The sequence below is a fragment of the Brachyhypopomus gauderio genome, chromosome 16 (assembly GCF_052324685.1).
Source record: "Brachyhypopomus gauderio isolate BG-103 chromosome 16, BGAUD_0.2, whole genome shotgun sequence".
NCBI classification, from domain to species: Eukaryota; Metazoa; Chordata; class Actinopteri; order Gymnotiformes; family Hypopomidae; genus Brachyhypopomus; species Brachyhypopomus gauderio.
Window position 1 is genome coordinate 6,690,778 of NC_135226.1, and position 16,759 is coordinate 6,707,536.

A 16,759-nucleotide genomic window follows, 5' to 3' on the forward strand; every position below is an offset into this window, starting at 1 on the left:
TAATCAGGTCCTAATGTTGCAATATCGAACATACAAACTCAAAAATAATATTAACTATTATTCAATCGATATTCCATTTAATTTCATACTTTATACATGCATTATACGTATTTATTACTGTTCTTGGCAGCGTTGCCTTCAGAAATACTAACCTGTGCCTTTAAGGCGTACCTGGCGCAGGAGGGCAGTGATTCGAGCGCGTTCACGTTAAGCCCGCCCCCTTTTGAGTGCCCTGATTTGATTGGCCTTTCACACAGATTTTCCTGTTACGACAGCACGTTCATTGGCGGGACAGGTTAAACGAAACAGACGCTTGCGACGCGGCTAAGTTACACGAACTAAAGTCACATCAGTTGTAAAGTGGAAAGTAAACATTAAACTAAACATGACACACGTCAGATCGTACAATAATGCATGACATCATGTCAGATGACGGTAAAGTATGTGTTTTGTTTCTGTGGTATATCCTACTACCACCTTAGCTACTAGTTAACGTTAGCTAGCTGTTTCAAGCAGTTTGGGTTAGTGTAGCATAGCATATTTTAGCTTAGCATAGTGTAGCGTAGGATATCATAGGGTAGCATAGCATATCTTAGCTTAGCATAGCTAGCTACAGAACTCTTTCCTTGAGGTCGAGGTTTAACTCGCTGGCAAAATTTCTCCTCAGTTGTCGTCGGGCTTCGTGACATTTAGCTAGTTCACCACATGCAAATGCAATAAATGGCTTTTTAGTAATCATTATAATTTATAACATGTGTGGGGGGAAAATAACGTTATACTAATTCCCATCTTGTCTTCTCAGAGTTTACAGATGAACATGTTTGAAGACGTCTTCCATCGAATAGAAGCAGGCAGGTTAAATATCTACTTACTCGTTTTGTCTTCCAATGGCCACTTTCACTTGTCCCTTGCATGAGCCTCTCCACTAATCCAGCTGTTGTATTTTCTATTTAAAGAACTCGGACCCCTTAATGCCCACTGGTTTGAGGAGCTTACCTCAAAACCACCTAAAGATGGAGATAAAGATGGAGATGAGTATATTGCCGAGGTGCAGGAACCCTCGTATAAAGAAGGGACCATGTTCAGAGCTACAACGGACACCACCACCCTGGACAGTCAAATGTCTTCAACGCCCACGTTATTTAGGCATAGAGACCCAGAGTCGCCTTTATCATTTCTTGGAGATCTTTCTGCTCCAGGTAGTACATTTTTGTTTTGATTAGAGTATCATACGTAAAACAAATGCAATACAAATTTTCAATGAGACTTGATTTTCCTTAAACTGTTGAAAATAATTTTTGAGTTTGTTCGCCTAAGCACCGATGACACTGTTCACTGCTTCATAGCTGTCCTCTCCAGTTATGAGCTCTTTGACGTCGGCATCTAGTGTTATTTCAATGTCACGTGATCACCAGCGAACTTGTACAATGTGAAGATGCTGCACGTCACACTCCATTTAATTTTAGAAATGTTCTCTCCATATCAAGGGATGCAAAGCCCCCTGCGGGTTTTGCCGTGGAGTGACTCAAGCCCATGTCTGTTTGGTTCAGCAAAAGACAGGTAATGCTGCAGTGAATTTGAGGAAAACCAGTTTTCATGTAGCCAACACAGAATTCATATGGGAAATGTATTCTTAATGTGTGTCTGTTTTTATTTAGCCAACAGATTGGAAAAGATTGTAGATCTGGCATGATAAATGATTACTTTGGTAAGCAGACTAGCCATAACATAACAGCAAATGGCCCAAAAAACAGCAATGTTGTGAATTTCTGATTATATTTTATAAATGTTTACAGGCCTACTGGACACACCGAAAAGTTATTTGGTAAGACGCAAGTAATTTCCAGTTTGAATTTGTATAGATGTTTGAATGCAGAATGAGGTGTTCATGATCCCTCTTAGGTGCAAGACATGTCTGCAAAACGCATCTCTGAGAGTCTTGGAGCTCAGCTGAATCCTGACATGTCGTGGAGCAGTTCCTTCAACACCCCATCCACACTGAGCCCCACAGTTATTGTGTGTATGTATGACCACAGTTATGAAATATTCCAGATTCCTTATTTTCCCTTTTTACACATTATTAATAATAGTGTTATGTTACTGTTATGTCAACAGCCAGACAGGAGGATCCTTCACCAGTAAGTTTTCTCAGAGGCAAAGAAGTCATTGTAAGTGGCACATAAACCTAATACTTAAGGATGAAACTTTTATTCTTAGTCATCATTTGTTGTTACAGTTGCAACTTCACTATAATGTTAATATTTACATATGTAAACAGTGTTTTTTAAACAAAACAAGCTTTTAAAAACTTGTTTTGCTTTTATTTCATTTTTTTCTTCCTGTTCTCCTTATACAGATTGTACGAAAACTATTCCCTACACTGTCAAACTGCACTCTGTCAGAATCTGACAGGGAACCCACTCTACAGCCCGATGGTTAGTTTATAACTGTAATATTGTTTCTGCTGAATATTGTGTTTATGTGGATAAACTGATGGATTTTAAGGTAATTGAAGAATGAGCTATTAATCCATTTATGTTCTGTGTCACCTCAGCATCACTAATGGATCAGAAAAGTCAGGTTGGCGCGGAGACATCCAGCACTTCCTCTGAGCATGCCGCCAGTGTCTGGAGGCAGACGGTGCCGGATGCGATTAAAGATGATGATGTCCGTGACACGGTGGAGGGAGTTCTTGATGGTGCTGAGGATGTGCTGTCCATCTTCTTCAGCAACAGCAACTCAGCGCTGCGAAGAGTCAAAACTAAGGAACGAATAAAGAAGAGATTTAATGGAGCTGCTGAAGAAACAAAGGCGGTTTCTCTGGCAACGGAGAGCCCTGCACACATTGTTTCGGAATTAAATGTTCGTCCTGATTTAAGTTCGCTCGACACCTGTGCTTCCGTTGAAATAGAAAGTCCCAATAAAACCAAAGACTTCACACAGTGGACTCCTCTAAGTTTATCTGATGTGCCAAACTCGAAAGCAAAGCAGAACGCTACATCTGAATTAGCAAGCAAGCATCCTAAACATTTAGCACATAACAGTGACTCTCCACAGCACACTTTTAGAGACGGTGATGGACAAAGTGTCCAGTCATCATGTGCTGTGGAGAAACTGAATTGCTGCCCTGATTCATATCCAGAGAGATCTCAGATCAGAGGTTCTTTTCTGCAGTCATCTCCTGCATTCACATTCTCTAGAAGACCCAGGAAGTTTGTGTATCAAGTACAAAGTCCATGTTCATCAACTGAAGTACAGAAGTGGAATGCCACACCAACACGTTCCTCACACACAGTCACCGGTATGACTTTTCATCTGTTTCTTCTGGTTTTGTATGTCACATCTAACCAACCCAAAGTCCAAAAACCATAATTTTATCATTTTTAATGCTTTCCTCTAGATTCTTTGGCTGGAAACCACTGTCTGGAAACATCTCTTTTTGATGAGTCCAAAGATGGTGAAGATATGGTGCACACAGCTGACATTGGTGATCGTTTGTTGCAGCCAGGAGAAACCGCTCGTAAAGAGATTACTCTGGCAGCCCTCAGCGTAGACCATGATCTTAATATGACACAGCTTTGTAAGGCATTTTCAGAAGATTTCACTCAGGAAGTCAAGTTGGAAAAATTGTCAAACAAAGGCCAAAAGAGAAACCATGACTGCCTCACTGAGTCATCTTCCATGAAAATCAGCGAAATTCAACCTAAAGCAAGACCTGAAGATCTTGAAGATGGTGTTGACTACAAGCATTCCTATGAAGATCACAAAGGAGTAGATTTGACAAAGATTGGGAGCATGACCTCTGGAAGTCCAAAATCAAAATCTGACAGTGGCTGTCCAACAGTTCTTTCTTTAAATTTGGGAAGAGAAGCTTCAAATTTTATTTCAAGTGCAAGTTCTGAGTCTGGCTTTAAAACAGCCTCTAACAAAAGTATCACTGTCTCTTTTGATAACCTTGAAAAAGCTAAAGAAATTTTCAAAGAGTTTGATGAAAATACTGACATTTTGCAAGTCCAACATGTAAAACATGACGGAGGTCCTGTGTTTGACGTCAGAAGCGGTCAGAAACCTCAGTATTCTAACCATATCAATGTTGATGGGATCTCGTCTTTGACAGCATCACAAAAAGCTGATGTAACAGAATTGTGCAGTATATTGGAGGAGGCATGTAGTCAGAATGAATTTACTCAGGTTAGGCGTCCTAAGTTTGGTTTCAAGCCCCTAGACAGCTCTCACTTTGAGAAAGATTGGGATTCTGATATGCTTGCCGACATCGACTTTGATGACAGTTTTAACTGTAATGAGGGGCAGGTGTCTCAGACGCGTCAGGCCAAGACAGGATCTCTTAGTCACCATACTCCAGTGCTAAATGGCATGCACAGCAAAGATGTATTTATTCAAAGTCTTAGCCAGCCGAGCAGTAATGCACCGGAAATGCCAAATGTCAACGTTTTGAGGTGCAACGATATGGAAATGGATAAAACTCTGAAAGTAAAGTCTAACGCCGTTGAAGAAAACAAGTCATTTTGTTTTGGCTTTAAAACAGCCAGTGGGAATGATGTTAGCGTCTCTGACAAATGTCTGCGTAAAGCGAGGAATCTCTTTGCAGATTTGGAAGATGCTGAAGAAAACATTGATAGGAAGTATGATGATGGGCCAGATACTGTTGAGGAAAAGATAAAACAGTCACCCGCCTGCCACACAGCTGAGCTCCCACCCGAAGATCACACTGGTGGGTTATATTGCCATAAGCAATTACAAAAGCTCGAACTAAGGGCAGATGCTATCCCATGTAATGAAGATCCAGACTCGGTAATGAAAGAAAAAGAAATAAACCAGCACATAGATGGCTCTGCAAATCTGAAAGCAACACAGAGAGGTGTTGATCAGAAATCACATTTACTTCAAACGAATGCAGTGAATTTTGGATTTAGGACAGCTGGAGGAAAAGAAGTAAGGGTGTCTGAAAAAGCCCTCGTCAATGCAAAGAAACTTTTAAGTGAAGTTGATAACTTTGAAGCTCCTAGTATGTGTGAGGCCACGGTCTCAACGAAGGCCCCTCTGATGACAAAAGCTCACTCCTGTAGCCTGACCCCTGTGCATGATCAGTCTATGTTAGTACATGCACTTTGTGACTCAAAGATTTGTGCTGAATCTCTGACAAAAGTTGTTGAAGAAAAGTCTCAGATTAGTACTGAAAAAAATTGTGAATTGGGTACATGTCAGACTTCCCAATCCATACAGAGTAATGGGTTTAAATTGGCCAGTGGCAAAGGAGTTTCAGTCTCAGCAAGTGCTATTCAGAAGTCCAAAACCATATTCAAAGACATTGACAACAGTGAAAAATGCTCCAATGGAATTAAATTAGAGGATGGGAGAGCAAAATTGGATTCTGAAGCAAACCGAAATCATAAGAATTCTGTCAAAGGATGCAAGATGGTGAGCGATAAAGGGGTGAGCATCTCCGAAAAAGCATTTATGAAGGCAAAGACATTTTTCAAAGCCCGTGATCTTGACTGCACAGATATTTCTCAAGGGAATGGAGACAAGTCAAGTGTGATGGATGACTGTGGTTTCAAGGCATTGGCAGGAAGCGCTGCGCATTTGCCTGAAATAGACAGTGTGAACAAAGAGTCTTTGAGCTTAAAGCAACAGTCCACGGCTTTGAATAAATATGTCCAAAAGGAATTTACTAAAACTTCAGCAGAGACGCTTCAGTCAACATCTGGCTGCAGTTTCAGTACAGCAAGTGGTAAAATGGTGTCTGTTTCAGCAGAAGCACTTCAAAGAGCTAAGGCGGTGTTAGGTGATTCAGCTGATGCTTCACCCTGCGACAAGAGAATGGAAATTTTAGAAGAGAATAATGTTCCAGAAACACGTCCCGCTGTTTTGGGACGATGCTGGAACTTCAGTACTGCAAGTGGAAAGAAACTAGCTGTGTCCAATAAGGCACTGGAAAAAGCAAAGTGTCTTCTTTCTGAATGTGAAGTGGAAAGTTTATCGCTTGATGGAGGACTTTTAAATTCTGCAAAGACATTAGCCGCAGACCCTGAGCGCACGGTGTGTTCGGGATTCAGCACGGCAAGCGGTAAAGGCGTGACGGTATCGGGAAGAGCGCTGGCGGAATCCCAGGCTGTGTTTGCAGATTGCAGCGACGTGTCTGCTGACATGCATGAGACTGAGAGCCATTTGAGCATTCAAAAGGGGCTTTGGAAAAGCTCCCACAGAGCATCTTTGAGGGATTGTGTACCGGCTAATGCTGGTAGACCTGCAAGAAAAGTTGAGATCATACAAGGTAGCGGCTTAAACGCTGATGCCTTAAAATCAGGAAATGCTGGTTTTAGCACAGCTAGCGGAAAAAGTGTGAGCGTGTCGAAAACGTCTCTTCAGGCAGCCTTGCAGTTGTTCAAAGATTGCGACGCGCAACCAGCTATTGGTGTCGACGGTCAAAGTACGGCGACCTCTGAATGCCGGTCTTCGGGACTTACTGAAGAGAATCCACCAGCGAGTGCTGATGTGGGACCTACAGAAGCCAGAGGTCCATTGCTCACATCACAGCCTGCACACGATGATCCTTCTTCGAATCCTAATATATGCAGTGTGACTCAGCAGAAATATTTAGAGCAGGAAGCAATGGAGTGCACTAAAGCCCTGTTAGAAGATGATCTCAATGAGCGTGGTCTGTTGGAGAAGACAGCCTTTAGGAAAACAAAGCACAACTCAATAATTGAGGCAAATATGGCAAGAAAACGGATCTCAGATGGTAGTGATTTGAGAGGTAAATCCTTTCAGCTCCATAATCTAAATTACACTAGCTTTACACTGCATTATCAAACCTTTTTATATTGTCTTCTGTTTTTAATTGCATTAAGGACAACCTCCTTTGAAAAGAAGATTTGTGTCAGAGTTTGACCAGATCTCAGATGGCAGTAGTGTTCGTGCTCCTGTAACAGGCAGTCCCAATGGTGAGTCTTCACTCTTCTGAGTGAAGCAGCATTTATTTAGGTAATCCATGTCCCATAAAGTCAACCCGGGCCCCATTTAATATTCCTTCACCATTGCAGGGGCTCTGAATGACAGGCGAGTCTTCAAATACAACGTGCACTTAAAGCCCAATATTACTCATCCGTCTAGGTGAGTTTATAAACTCGTACTCTGCATGCCTCAACAAAATCTTCCACCTAAAATTTTGTGGGAATGCAATAATAGTGTTTGTTTTAATCTGCAGTGACATCACAGATCGAAAAGGCGCCAACCCAGCTCACCACACCGCTCTTCCCCAATCTGTTGATCACAGAATAAAAGCACCAAGCTCCAAAGTGTCGTCGTTCGTACCCCCGTTTCAAAAGAGTAGGAGGTCTGAGGCGCCCAAACCTTGTGTTCCCAGGGAAGTTGCTATAGCTTCAGGTGTGTTTGTTCCACCACTTAATAAGGACGGCCTGCCAGGTATTGATCTTCTGAAGAGTTCTGCCCAACAGTCCAGCATCTTCTCGTCCTCGTCCGTCTTGCGTTATGAAGATAGGATGAGCTCTGTGAGAGGGAAGCCCCACGTGCTTCAAAGAGGGACGGAAGCTTGGATAGATTTGAAATTACAGAGTTTGACCACAGTAACTTGTGAAGAAAAAGGTAACCATTGCAGCATTTGGAAGTCTATAAATGTCTTACATTTACTATTGACAGAGCAGTTCATTTATGACATTCATTTATTAGTCATTGTAATATAGTACTATGGACGTGGAGGTTCTTCCATTACATATTTTATCTTGACCAAGTATATTATGATTTGTGGCGTTCAAAGTCTTGGAGGTTTGGCAGGAGTCTGTGGAGCTGGCGCGAGATATGCAGGACTTGAGGATCAGAAAAAAGAAACGGCAGACCGTTCGACCCGTTCCCGGCAGCCTGTACCTGGCCAAGACATCTGGGCTGACCAGAATACCACTGAGGACGGCTGTAGGTCACAAGAACCCAGTCCAGCACACCCAGGAAGAGGTGCTTGGTCCAAATTCTGGATTTCTGTGTTTACCTATTTCATAGTCGTCTCGCCGTTTTCGGTGACCGAGTCGGTTTTTGGCTACCACTAATCCGGAAGTTCTCCGTATTTTTGTCCCTTAGCTATATCGACATGGAGTACGCCGCACCGTCTCCCAGATAAGCAGTGAGAATGCAGAGGCGTTCAGGTTCAGCTGGGCTGACTTCTTCAGCTGGGAGAAGCTCGCCCAGACGGGCGGAGTACAGCTGGCGGATGGCGGCTGGTTGATCCCAGATAACAGAGCATCTGCAGGCAAGGAGGAGTTTTACAGGTGAACACCAGAGCCTCTGACCTATAAATTCATATAAATGGGTGAATTACGGACCAGAGGTTTTCTGCACTCCGAGTTCGCTCTCCTAAGGCATTCTGAGTGTCTGGAAATGATCGTGAGGAGTCTGGCAAGCCCTTGTGTTGTTTGTTTATTGAATAATCTGGGTTTTCTTCCTGGATAGGGCCCTGTGTGATACCCCTGGTGTTGACCCAAGACTGATAAGCGAAGCGTGGGCATACAACCACTACCGCTGGGTTGTGTGGAAACGGGCCTCCATGGAGAGAGCCTTCCCAGGAGTGTGGGGCGGTCTGGCTCTCACTCCGGAGCAGGTCCTTCTGCAGCTCAAGCTCAGGTGCTGTTTGTTCCTCCAGAGTGGCAGCGTGACGTCTGGGGGTCGCTATGAACGTTTGATTATGTAGAAGTGACGAGCAGAAGTAATTGCTAGGTTTTTTCGATTGATTTCAGTCAGATCGGTTGATGGATGTTGTGAGCAACTCTGTTATCCAGATGATTTTGGTCATCAATCCAGGACTCGTTTAGAGTATTAATTCAGAGTCTTGCACTAACCAACCATTTGTTTTTTGCTTTTAGTGTTTTTTTGCTTGTTGTATTCCACATTTTAAAGATTTTATATTTTCTATCGAGAATCACAATTTGCAATGTGTAGACTAAGAAAGATGCCCTGAGAAATCTCTTGGTGCTCAACAAGTCTGAGCATTCTGAGGGTTTATTTTAATATGCAGCACTTAATATGCAGTTTATTCATATTTATTTTTAGATATGACATGGAGGTAGATCACAGTCAAAGGTCCGCTCTGAAGAAGATCATGGAAAGAGATGACACCCCAGCCAAGACCTTGGTGCTGTGTATCTGCGCCATTGTCACATCTGTCCACAATCAAGAGGGAACAGAGAAAGCGCCGCCCCCCACTGACCCCAGATCAGAGTCTCCGGCCGCAGTCGTGTGTCTCACCGATGGCTGGTATTCCATTAAAGCCCTGCTGGACCCGCCGCTTTGCGCCATGCTGCAAAAAGGCCGTCTTAGAGTGGGAGGGAAGATCGCCATCCACGGGGCAGAGCTGATTGGCTCTCAGGATGCCTGTCCTCCCCTAGAGGCCCCGGATTCGCTGATGCTCAAGGTGAGGTGGTGCGTGTGTAGTCTTCCGACTGAAACTGGCCTGTGCATACATGTGTGGAGCAGTATCATTAAGCCATTCTCTGGAAATGAGCTTTATTTCGCTGTTATTTCTGGTTGACAGATTTCAGCCAACAGCACAAGGCCGGCCCGTTGGGACGCTAAGATGGGGTTTCATAAAGACCCCCGACCCCTCTCAGTGCCCCTCTCATCACTGTACTCCACCGGAGGATTGGTGGGCTGTGTGGATATCATCGTACTGAGGAGCTACCCCACTCAGGTTCTCTCTCTCTCTCTCTCTCTCTCTCTCTCTCTCTCCCCCTCCCCATCCTGTTGTTAGCCCTCATGTTGGTATGGACAGCCAGTTGTGCAATTTCCATTGGTACATAAATGAAAATGTCACCTGTAGCCGTAAACAGACCAACATTTGTTTTTGTTTCGAATTTAAAAATCGACATAACAGTGGATGGAGAAGAAACCCGGCGGGGTGTTTGTGTTCCGCACCGAGCGAGCCGAGGACCGAGAGTCCACACGTCACAGCGCTGCCAAGCAGAAGGACCTGGAGCTCCTGTTCTCCAAGATCCAAGCCCAGTTTGAGAAAGAGGAGGAGGGTATGAGGGGCTACTGTGCAGAACATCTACTCCACCACGCACTGCTGTCTGCTGTGGCCACTCTGTGCTGGAGACGCTCATTCTTTTACTAGATCAGAGCAGTAAATACGACTGCGTAAACATGTACCCATGTAAACCGCAGAACTGCAAATTGTATTCACAGGAGGGTGTTGTAGAACTCTTAACAATTACTGTTTATTTAACCACCATATTTTAATTTCCACCCTTTCACTCTCAAGCTATTTGAACTGTGTTTTAACAAAAGCTAATATCAAGGTAATAATTTTTTATTTTCTCTTTTAACGAATCCGCTTTAACAGAAAAGAAGAAAAAGAGGCGTGGTCATCGAACGCTCAGTCGGCGGGAGATCGAGCAGCTGCACGATGGGGAGGAGCTTTATCACGTAGTGGAGAGCGACCCGGGTTACGTGGAGGTGAGGCCCTGTACACCGGCCCGCTGCCATTAGATCGGGCTCGTATGCGTTTGTGGTCAACATTATTGGCACCCTTGAATTTTACGTGCACAATATAAAATATCTCCTGAAATAACGTGTTTAGTGAAGCCACTGGGGTCCTCATGAGCTTCTGTGATTGGATAGGTCAAAAACACAAAAATGGAGATAAAAATGATCAGAAAATGAAAACAATTCCAAGGCCATGAACACTGGAACCTTTTGTTCAGTTTTAAACAAAGGACAGAATCAGAATATTCTGTGATGAATTAAGAAATTAGTCTGACCCGTCTCCACCTTGTTGGTGCTCACATGACTTTAATTAGCATGTGAATGGCGACTTTGAGGCTTAAAAAAAACAGCTATTTCCTGTTCCTTGTTCACTATAGTGAACACAAGAGAGCTGTCTTGAGCTGACCAGAAATACAGCCACCAAACACAAGTAATCTAAAGGGTACCAGACCGTTTCTAAAGACCTTAGCATTCTTGTTTGAACATTTTGAAATGTTATCAAGACGTTTGCTACTCATAGAACAGTCAAGGCCCTTCCAGGATGTGGTGTATAGGAGAAAATCAATGGCAGAACCCTACGAAAAGTTGGTATGAAGCCACCTAGAAGATCCAGAGAGCTTCGGGCTGTGCTGGAGACATCTGCAGTCGTGGTCTCAACTCATGCCGTTCGCCACACGCTGAACAAAGACGGGGCTGTGTGGGTAAAGTCTCCGCTGCTTAAAGAAAACGTATAAAAACAGGCTGTAGGATTAATTAGGTCAGAGGATTATAAAGACGTTTTATACTGCATTGTGCTCCTAAATACGAAAACTAGTTTGGGTAGGACAACCGGGTCTTTCAGCAGGATAAAGATACAATTCACATCCAAAGTACACAGGAATAGTTGAGGAGGGGACAAATTGGACTGTTTAAGAAAAAAGAAAGAAAAGGTCATTGGTGAGTTGATTAATCCTTATCCCAGTCCAGCTGAATTGTAGCGGCTGAAATCTTTGGAGAGCTGTAGTGTACCAGTGGAGAGTCTTCCAGCAGACGAGAAGAAGCTCAGAGATGTCTGGAGCCTTAGACGCTGCCAATGCTTGTGCAACCAAGTATTGGGGAAGAGTGTCTTTAATCCTGCCCATTACGCCTTATTGACGTACATGTACGACTGTACTTTAGCACTGATACTATCCATCTCTATACTGACTCTCTTGTTATCCTTTATGTATGAGTGGTTTTCATATTCGGTCCTCAAATCTAAACCATTTCCTGGATTGAAATATCCCTTGTAGATGATTGAAAGATCAATACTGTTGCTTGTTCATCAGGAGTCCTAAATAAAGGGACGGTGGACACGTTGTGTGTCCTGGAACCTGAGGACTGAGATCGGGAAGCCCTTGTGTTAGAGCACGCGGGCCAAGGGCCTTCATATTGCAGGTGGGCTCACGTATGTCCTGTCTTGACTATGTGATGCTTGCACAGGCCCATCTGAGTGTAGAGCAGGTGGAGGCTGTGAACAGCTACAGGAGGGGCGTGGCCGAGCGGAGGCAGGCGGAGCTACAGAAGCGTGTGCGCAGGGCTGTGCAGTTGGCTGGTGAGGCAGAAGGGGGCGGTCCCAACCGAGACGTTACCCCCGTCTGGAAGCTCGCCATCGCCGACTCCGACGACCAGCATTTAAACCGCGGTGAGTTTTAGCGGCGGTATTGATTAAACCTGTGGTGTGAAGCTAAGCTAAGAATGAGACTAGCGTCCCTTGTGTGTTCGGTCATCTTGTTTGGTCTTCTCTTGGCTTTCTTATGGGGAGTTGTGCCTTCGTTTCACACGTGTGTGTGTGTGTTGCAGTGTACACACTGAATATCTGGCGGCCCTCTGCAGAGCTGAGCTCTTTGCTCAGAGAGGGCGGTAGATACAGGGTTTACCATCTGGCCACATCCGAGACCAAGAGACGCACCACCACCACTAACCTGCAGTTCACCGCCACCAAGAAAACGCAGTTTCAGCACCTGGAGGTAAAACTGCGTATCATAAGTCTTGGACATCCTGCAATTACTGTAAGCTAGCATGCGCACTTTGCCAAAAATGTGCCTCCTTTTTGCTGCTAAATGTAATGAAGTGTGATGATTATTTGGAACAGGTTTGCCCGGAATGGTTAAGTAAACATTTCCCTGCTAGACGAGTAACAAGCTTCAGGGATCTCCAGAACTCCGGGTTCGGTTCCCCCTGTGGAGAGGTGGATGTTGTGGGATACGTCATCTCCATCTTGGATAGAGAAGGTTCATTTTACTCCTTTGGCTTTGATGCAACTAGTTGTTACTGTGAAGTATTTCCTCCACAGTTCATTCTTTTCCATCGTATGATTTTGTGTGTGTGTGTGTGTGTGTGTGTGTGTGTGTGTGTGTGTGTGTGTGTGTGTGTGTGTGTGTGTGTGTGTGTGTGTGTGTGTGTGTGTGTGTGTGTGTGTGTGTGTGCGTGCGTGCGTGCGTGCGTGCGTGCGTGCGTGCGTGCGTGCGTGCGTGCGTGCGTGCGTGCGTGCGTGCGTGCGTGCGTGCGTGCGTGCGTGCGCGCGTGCGCGTTACTCTATCAAGTGGCAGTTTTGAGAGTGTTTTGATGGTCCTGTGTGCAGGTACCTCTCCGCTGTTGTACTTGGCGGACGGCGAGTTTGACTTCATCTCCGTGCGGATCTCCTGCGGCCTGGTCCAGCTCGCGGTGGAGGACCTGGTGAGGCCGATGGCTCTTCTGGCCGTGAGCAACCTGCAGCTCCGGCAACTCTGTGCGCCTGTGCCCTGCCTTTACGCTGGGGAGCAAGCCCTCTTCTCCCTACACCCCAAAGACGCCCACTTACGGGAAGCCATCGCCAGGCTCAAGACCTCTGTCAAGGTAATATCTGCACGCAGGGCACTCATTTCCTACCAAAGGACTCTTTCGTAAAGCAGTCTTTTTTCTTTTTTGTGGGGGTTGAGGGGTGCTGCGTTTGAAGTTACATCTATGGTATTACCATTTGGGAGTATTGGACAGCATTGCATCAGCTATCTCTCGCTTCGGCCCAGAATTCCAGTTGAGTTTAATAAATCACTGTTATAACCAAGCTCTAAAACTTTTTTTCTTTTTTCCCCTATCCACCTCATGGTCCTAAATTCCCTTTTCGTTTTATTTTGTGTAATGTTTCAGCCCGGTTGTAATCGGTAGCGTCTTGCCACCATCTGTAGAGCAAGGAGCCGTGCCACAGTTCTTTACCCGCGGCTCCTGGTTATGCAGCTTTATGTGCTATTGCTTGGTTTTCGTGCAGGGAAACGAGATGTTCTTCAGCGTCGCTGAGGAGAAGCTCTCAAACCTGATTACACCTGGCTGCCCCAAGTCTTTTCGGTCCCCAAGAACTCTGGGCTTGCAGCCAAAACAGAATCTCAGGAATGTGAGTTTGTTGCTTCTGGATCTTATTTTTGTGATTCATTTCATTTGATGATTATGAACACAGTTCCTGTTCCTGTAGTGATGCAATAAACTGGTTTTCACGCATTCGTATCCAGCTTCTTCCCCACACTGTGTACTTAGACCCAGAGTATCGTGTTTCTGTTTTTCCTTCTCTAGCATATGTGCCTCTAGTTATCAGGTAATTGAACAGAACCCTGTTTGAACAGAGTCAGCTGTGTTGGATCAGGGCAAAGCCATAGATGTGTGGTGCATGGGGTCCCATCTTGGTACTGAGATCCACTGACGCACAGCCTTGTGGGTAAAGTGCCTTTGAAGATAACGCTGTCCTTTCTACTTTAATCCTATTCCCAGGTACCACCCCAGCAAGCAGGTAGGCTCTTCTCCCCTTATACCCTAGCGTCCACGAGAAGTCCTGCCCCCTCTGGCAGCTCTGAGCCCAGAGACCCCCGGAGTGTGAAACGAAAACGAGGCGTCGACTACCTGTCACGCATACCCTCCCCGCCACCCATAAGCCCACTGGGCACGGTCGCCTCCCCCAGCGTCGGCAGGACATTTAACCCCCCGAGGAGGTCCGAGACCCCACGCCTCCCCCAGACCAGGCGGGCCCCGAGCCCCAGCTGCACCTCCCTGCGGGAGGAGGAGGAGCAGTGGGTGAAGGACGAGGAGCTGGCCATGATAAACACCCAGGCGTTGCTGGAGGGGAGGGAGCAACCTCGCGGCGAGGGCGTGTCCACGTGAGCTTCCACAAGTCGCTCTGACGGCGGCGTGCGGAGGCACACGTTTACGGTGCAGGGACGCCTCACGTGCCTCATGGATGACGGAGTGTTTGTACAGTTACGTGTTTGTACAGTTACGTGTTTGTACAGTTACATTGTCCATTTTAACATGGCTGTTTTTTCCCCACAAATTCACTGTACTACTGAGATGAAAATTGCACAACAGAAGATTTCTGTCAGTTTTTACCGTCGGTGTGACATTTTTGACCAGTTTCTCAAAAAAAAAAAAAAGAGATTAATAAATGTTCTATTTATTTGTGCTCCTGAGTCATGGATTTAATTATAGTCATTCAGAGCATCTACTTGTTTGGTGGGTAAGAATTTAGTTTTGATTGAAGTATTGAAGTTTACTGGCTTGTGAGATCGATATGGTTTTAATAAACTAAAGTGCGATGTCTTAATGAAGTCCCATAGTTCTCGGATCAGAGCCTTAGAGACCCGATCCTTCAGCAGTTCTGTGGTGCTTCTACATTTAAACAGTAGGTGGAAGCAAACACATGCATCAGTATCTGGACCTACCAACACGTCCAGGATTGACGATGCATTCCTGACTTACCACGAGGAAGCTGTAATATCTGATAAAGTCAGATGTATATGTTAAAGGTTCTTAAAATACAGAATCTACACTTTACCGGCTTTTACCCCAGATAGCAGTCTGGTCTCTCTTCTCCCCCTGAAATTGAGGACCAACCCCATAATCTACTACTTGTGTAAAAACTGTCTTTGAAAACCACAGCCTTGCCAGCGTGGAGTTCACTCTCTCTGTTAATGGCCACTTGGTCTCCTTCCGACGCTTTTCATTTTAGTGTCTATTATCTCATTTGGGCAAAACACCGGTCTATTTTAAGTAGTGGATCCCTCAAACTCTGATCTGCTGCGGAGGATTGTACCGAGTACCGAGCGCATTCCAGACTGGAACTGGCAGAAATTGCCGCCTGAGGTCGGCTCTTAAAATATTTGTGGCCCTGGAGCGAAAAGGTTTCAGTTTCTCTGATGGTTTCAATTTCCCACATGGTAATGCTTCCGCCCTTAAAATGTCTTGCACAAAACAGTCCTGATTCAAATAGTGATAATGAGTGTGTGGTTTATAGTACAGTCTGTTTGTTCTCTGTATATCCAGGCTACACGCCTTTGCTTTTGGAGATGTTGTCTCCGAGAACCTGTCTAATTTGAGTTTTGCAAATTTTAGCTATACTAAACAGAATGAGATATAAGTTGATTTCGTACAAATTGCTCTTATCTGCCACTAGAGGGCATGTTTTCTGTTTCTAGATTTTCTTCTTCCCCTGGGCTTTGCTTTTTTACTTTCTTCATGCATGTGTTTTGTTGCACGGCAGCACGAAGAATGAAGGTTCTCCTCACCTCGGTGTGCTGGAGCTGGACGCTTCTCAGAAGCTGCAGACTTTGTTTGAGCATTTCTGCTCACGCCATGACCTTTCTTAAGGTGGTGTGCATGGTCTGTTTGGTGATTTTATCATTCATTAGATTAATTTTATCATTTGTGATTTCTTTAACCAAATCTACACCTTTTGCAATTACTAATGTTTTGGCTTCGTTGTAGATTTTCTAACCTGATAGAAGAGAAAAAAAACCTAACAGATCTTCTCATAACCTAAATACAAAAGGTCCTTTGATCTTGTTTGAGCTCCCTTAACCTATGCTCTCAGTCTACCACTGACTATTCTCTCCTGTGTCTCTCTAAATGGACGGTGAAAGGGTAAGAGGATTGTGTGTGTGTGTGTGTGTGTGTGTGTGTGTGTGTGTGTGTGTGTGTGTGTGTGTGTGTGTGTGTGTGTGTAGGGGGCTAGGTTGTGGTGAAGGGGTGAATAGTGGGGGGTTTGGTGATGGAGAGCAGACACTCGATATTCCCTCCCGATAGTCAGAAACCCCGCTTTATGGAACAGAGTGCTGGTCTTATCTAATAACTGTGTTCGGGAACTGTAGCCTGTACAATTAACGGCAGCTGTAAAACAGTATAATAAAAATGCAGGCCTGATTCATTCACCTTGAAGAACAGAAGAACCATTTAAAGGGCTGACAGCATGCTGACATTACTGAAAACTTTA

General features: G+C 44.9%; 1 protein-coding gene across 4 annotated transcripts; it reads left to right on the forward strand.

Moving 5' to 3' along the window:
* Positions 1 to 283: 283 nt before the first annotated feature.
* brca2 (BRCA2 DNA repair associated) lies at positions 284 to 14,918 on the forward strand. Of its 4 annotated transcripts, none has more exons than XM_076976242.1 (27): positions 284 to 440; positions 803 to 851; positions 957 to 1,199; positions 1,488 to 1,560; positions 1,659 to 1,708; positions 1,797 to 1,825; positions 1,903 to 2,020; positions 2,116 to 2,168; positions 2,357 to 2,435; positions 2,555 to 3,301; positions 3,401 to 6,778; positions 6,873 to 6,965; positions 7,065 to 7,134; positions 7,229 to 7,626; positions 7,799 to 7,989; positions 8,113 to 8,300; positions 8,482 to 8,652; positions 9,079 to 9,439; positions 9,560 to 9,715; positions 9,899 to 10,046; positions 10,367 to 10,479; positions 11,971 to 12,172; positions 12,331 to 12,497; positions 12,623 to 12,761; positions 13,112 to 13,365; positions 13,775 to 13,897; positions 14,269 to 14,918. In XM_076976242.1, the coding sequence occupies exons 1-27, from the start codon at positions 411 to 413 to the stop codon at positions 14,653 to 14,655; spliced, it is 8,010 nt and encodes a 2,669-aa protein (XP_076832357.1). In that variant the 5' UTR covers positions 284 to 410; the 3' UTR covers positions 14,656 to 14,918. The 4 variants fall into 4 exon arrangements, with proteins under 4 accessions (XP_076832357.1, XP_076832359.1, XP_076832360.1 ...); XM_076976244.1 differs by having other exon boundaries at positions 2,116 to 2,138; XM_076976245.1 differs by having other exon boundaries at positions 284 to 435; positions 803 to 855.
* The last annotated feature ends 1,841 nt before the right edge of the window (positions 14,919 to 16,759 follow it).

What these genes read in the sequence shown, in the direction of transcription:
- brca2 (XM_076976242.1), top strand. Translation starts at nt 411, where the DNA reads ATGCATGACATCATGTCAGATGACGGTAAA. An exon ending in AGATGGTAGTGATTTGAGAG is followed by an intron (nt 6,779 to 6,872) that starts GTAAATCCTTTC and finishes AATTGCATTAAG; the next exon opens with GACAACCTCCTTTGAAAAGA. An exon ending in TGTAACAGGCAGTCCCAATG is followed by an intron (nt 6,966 to 7,064) that starts GTGAGTCTTCAC and finishes TCACCATTGCAG; the next exon opens with GGGCTCTGAATGACAGGCGA.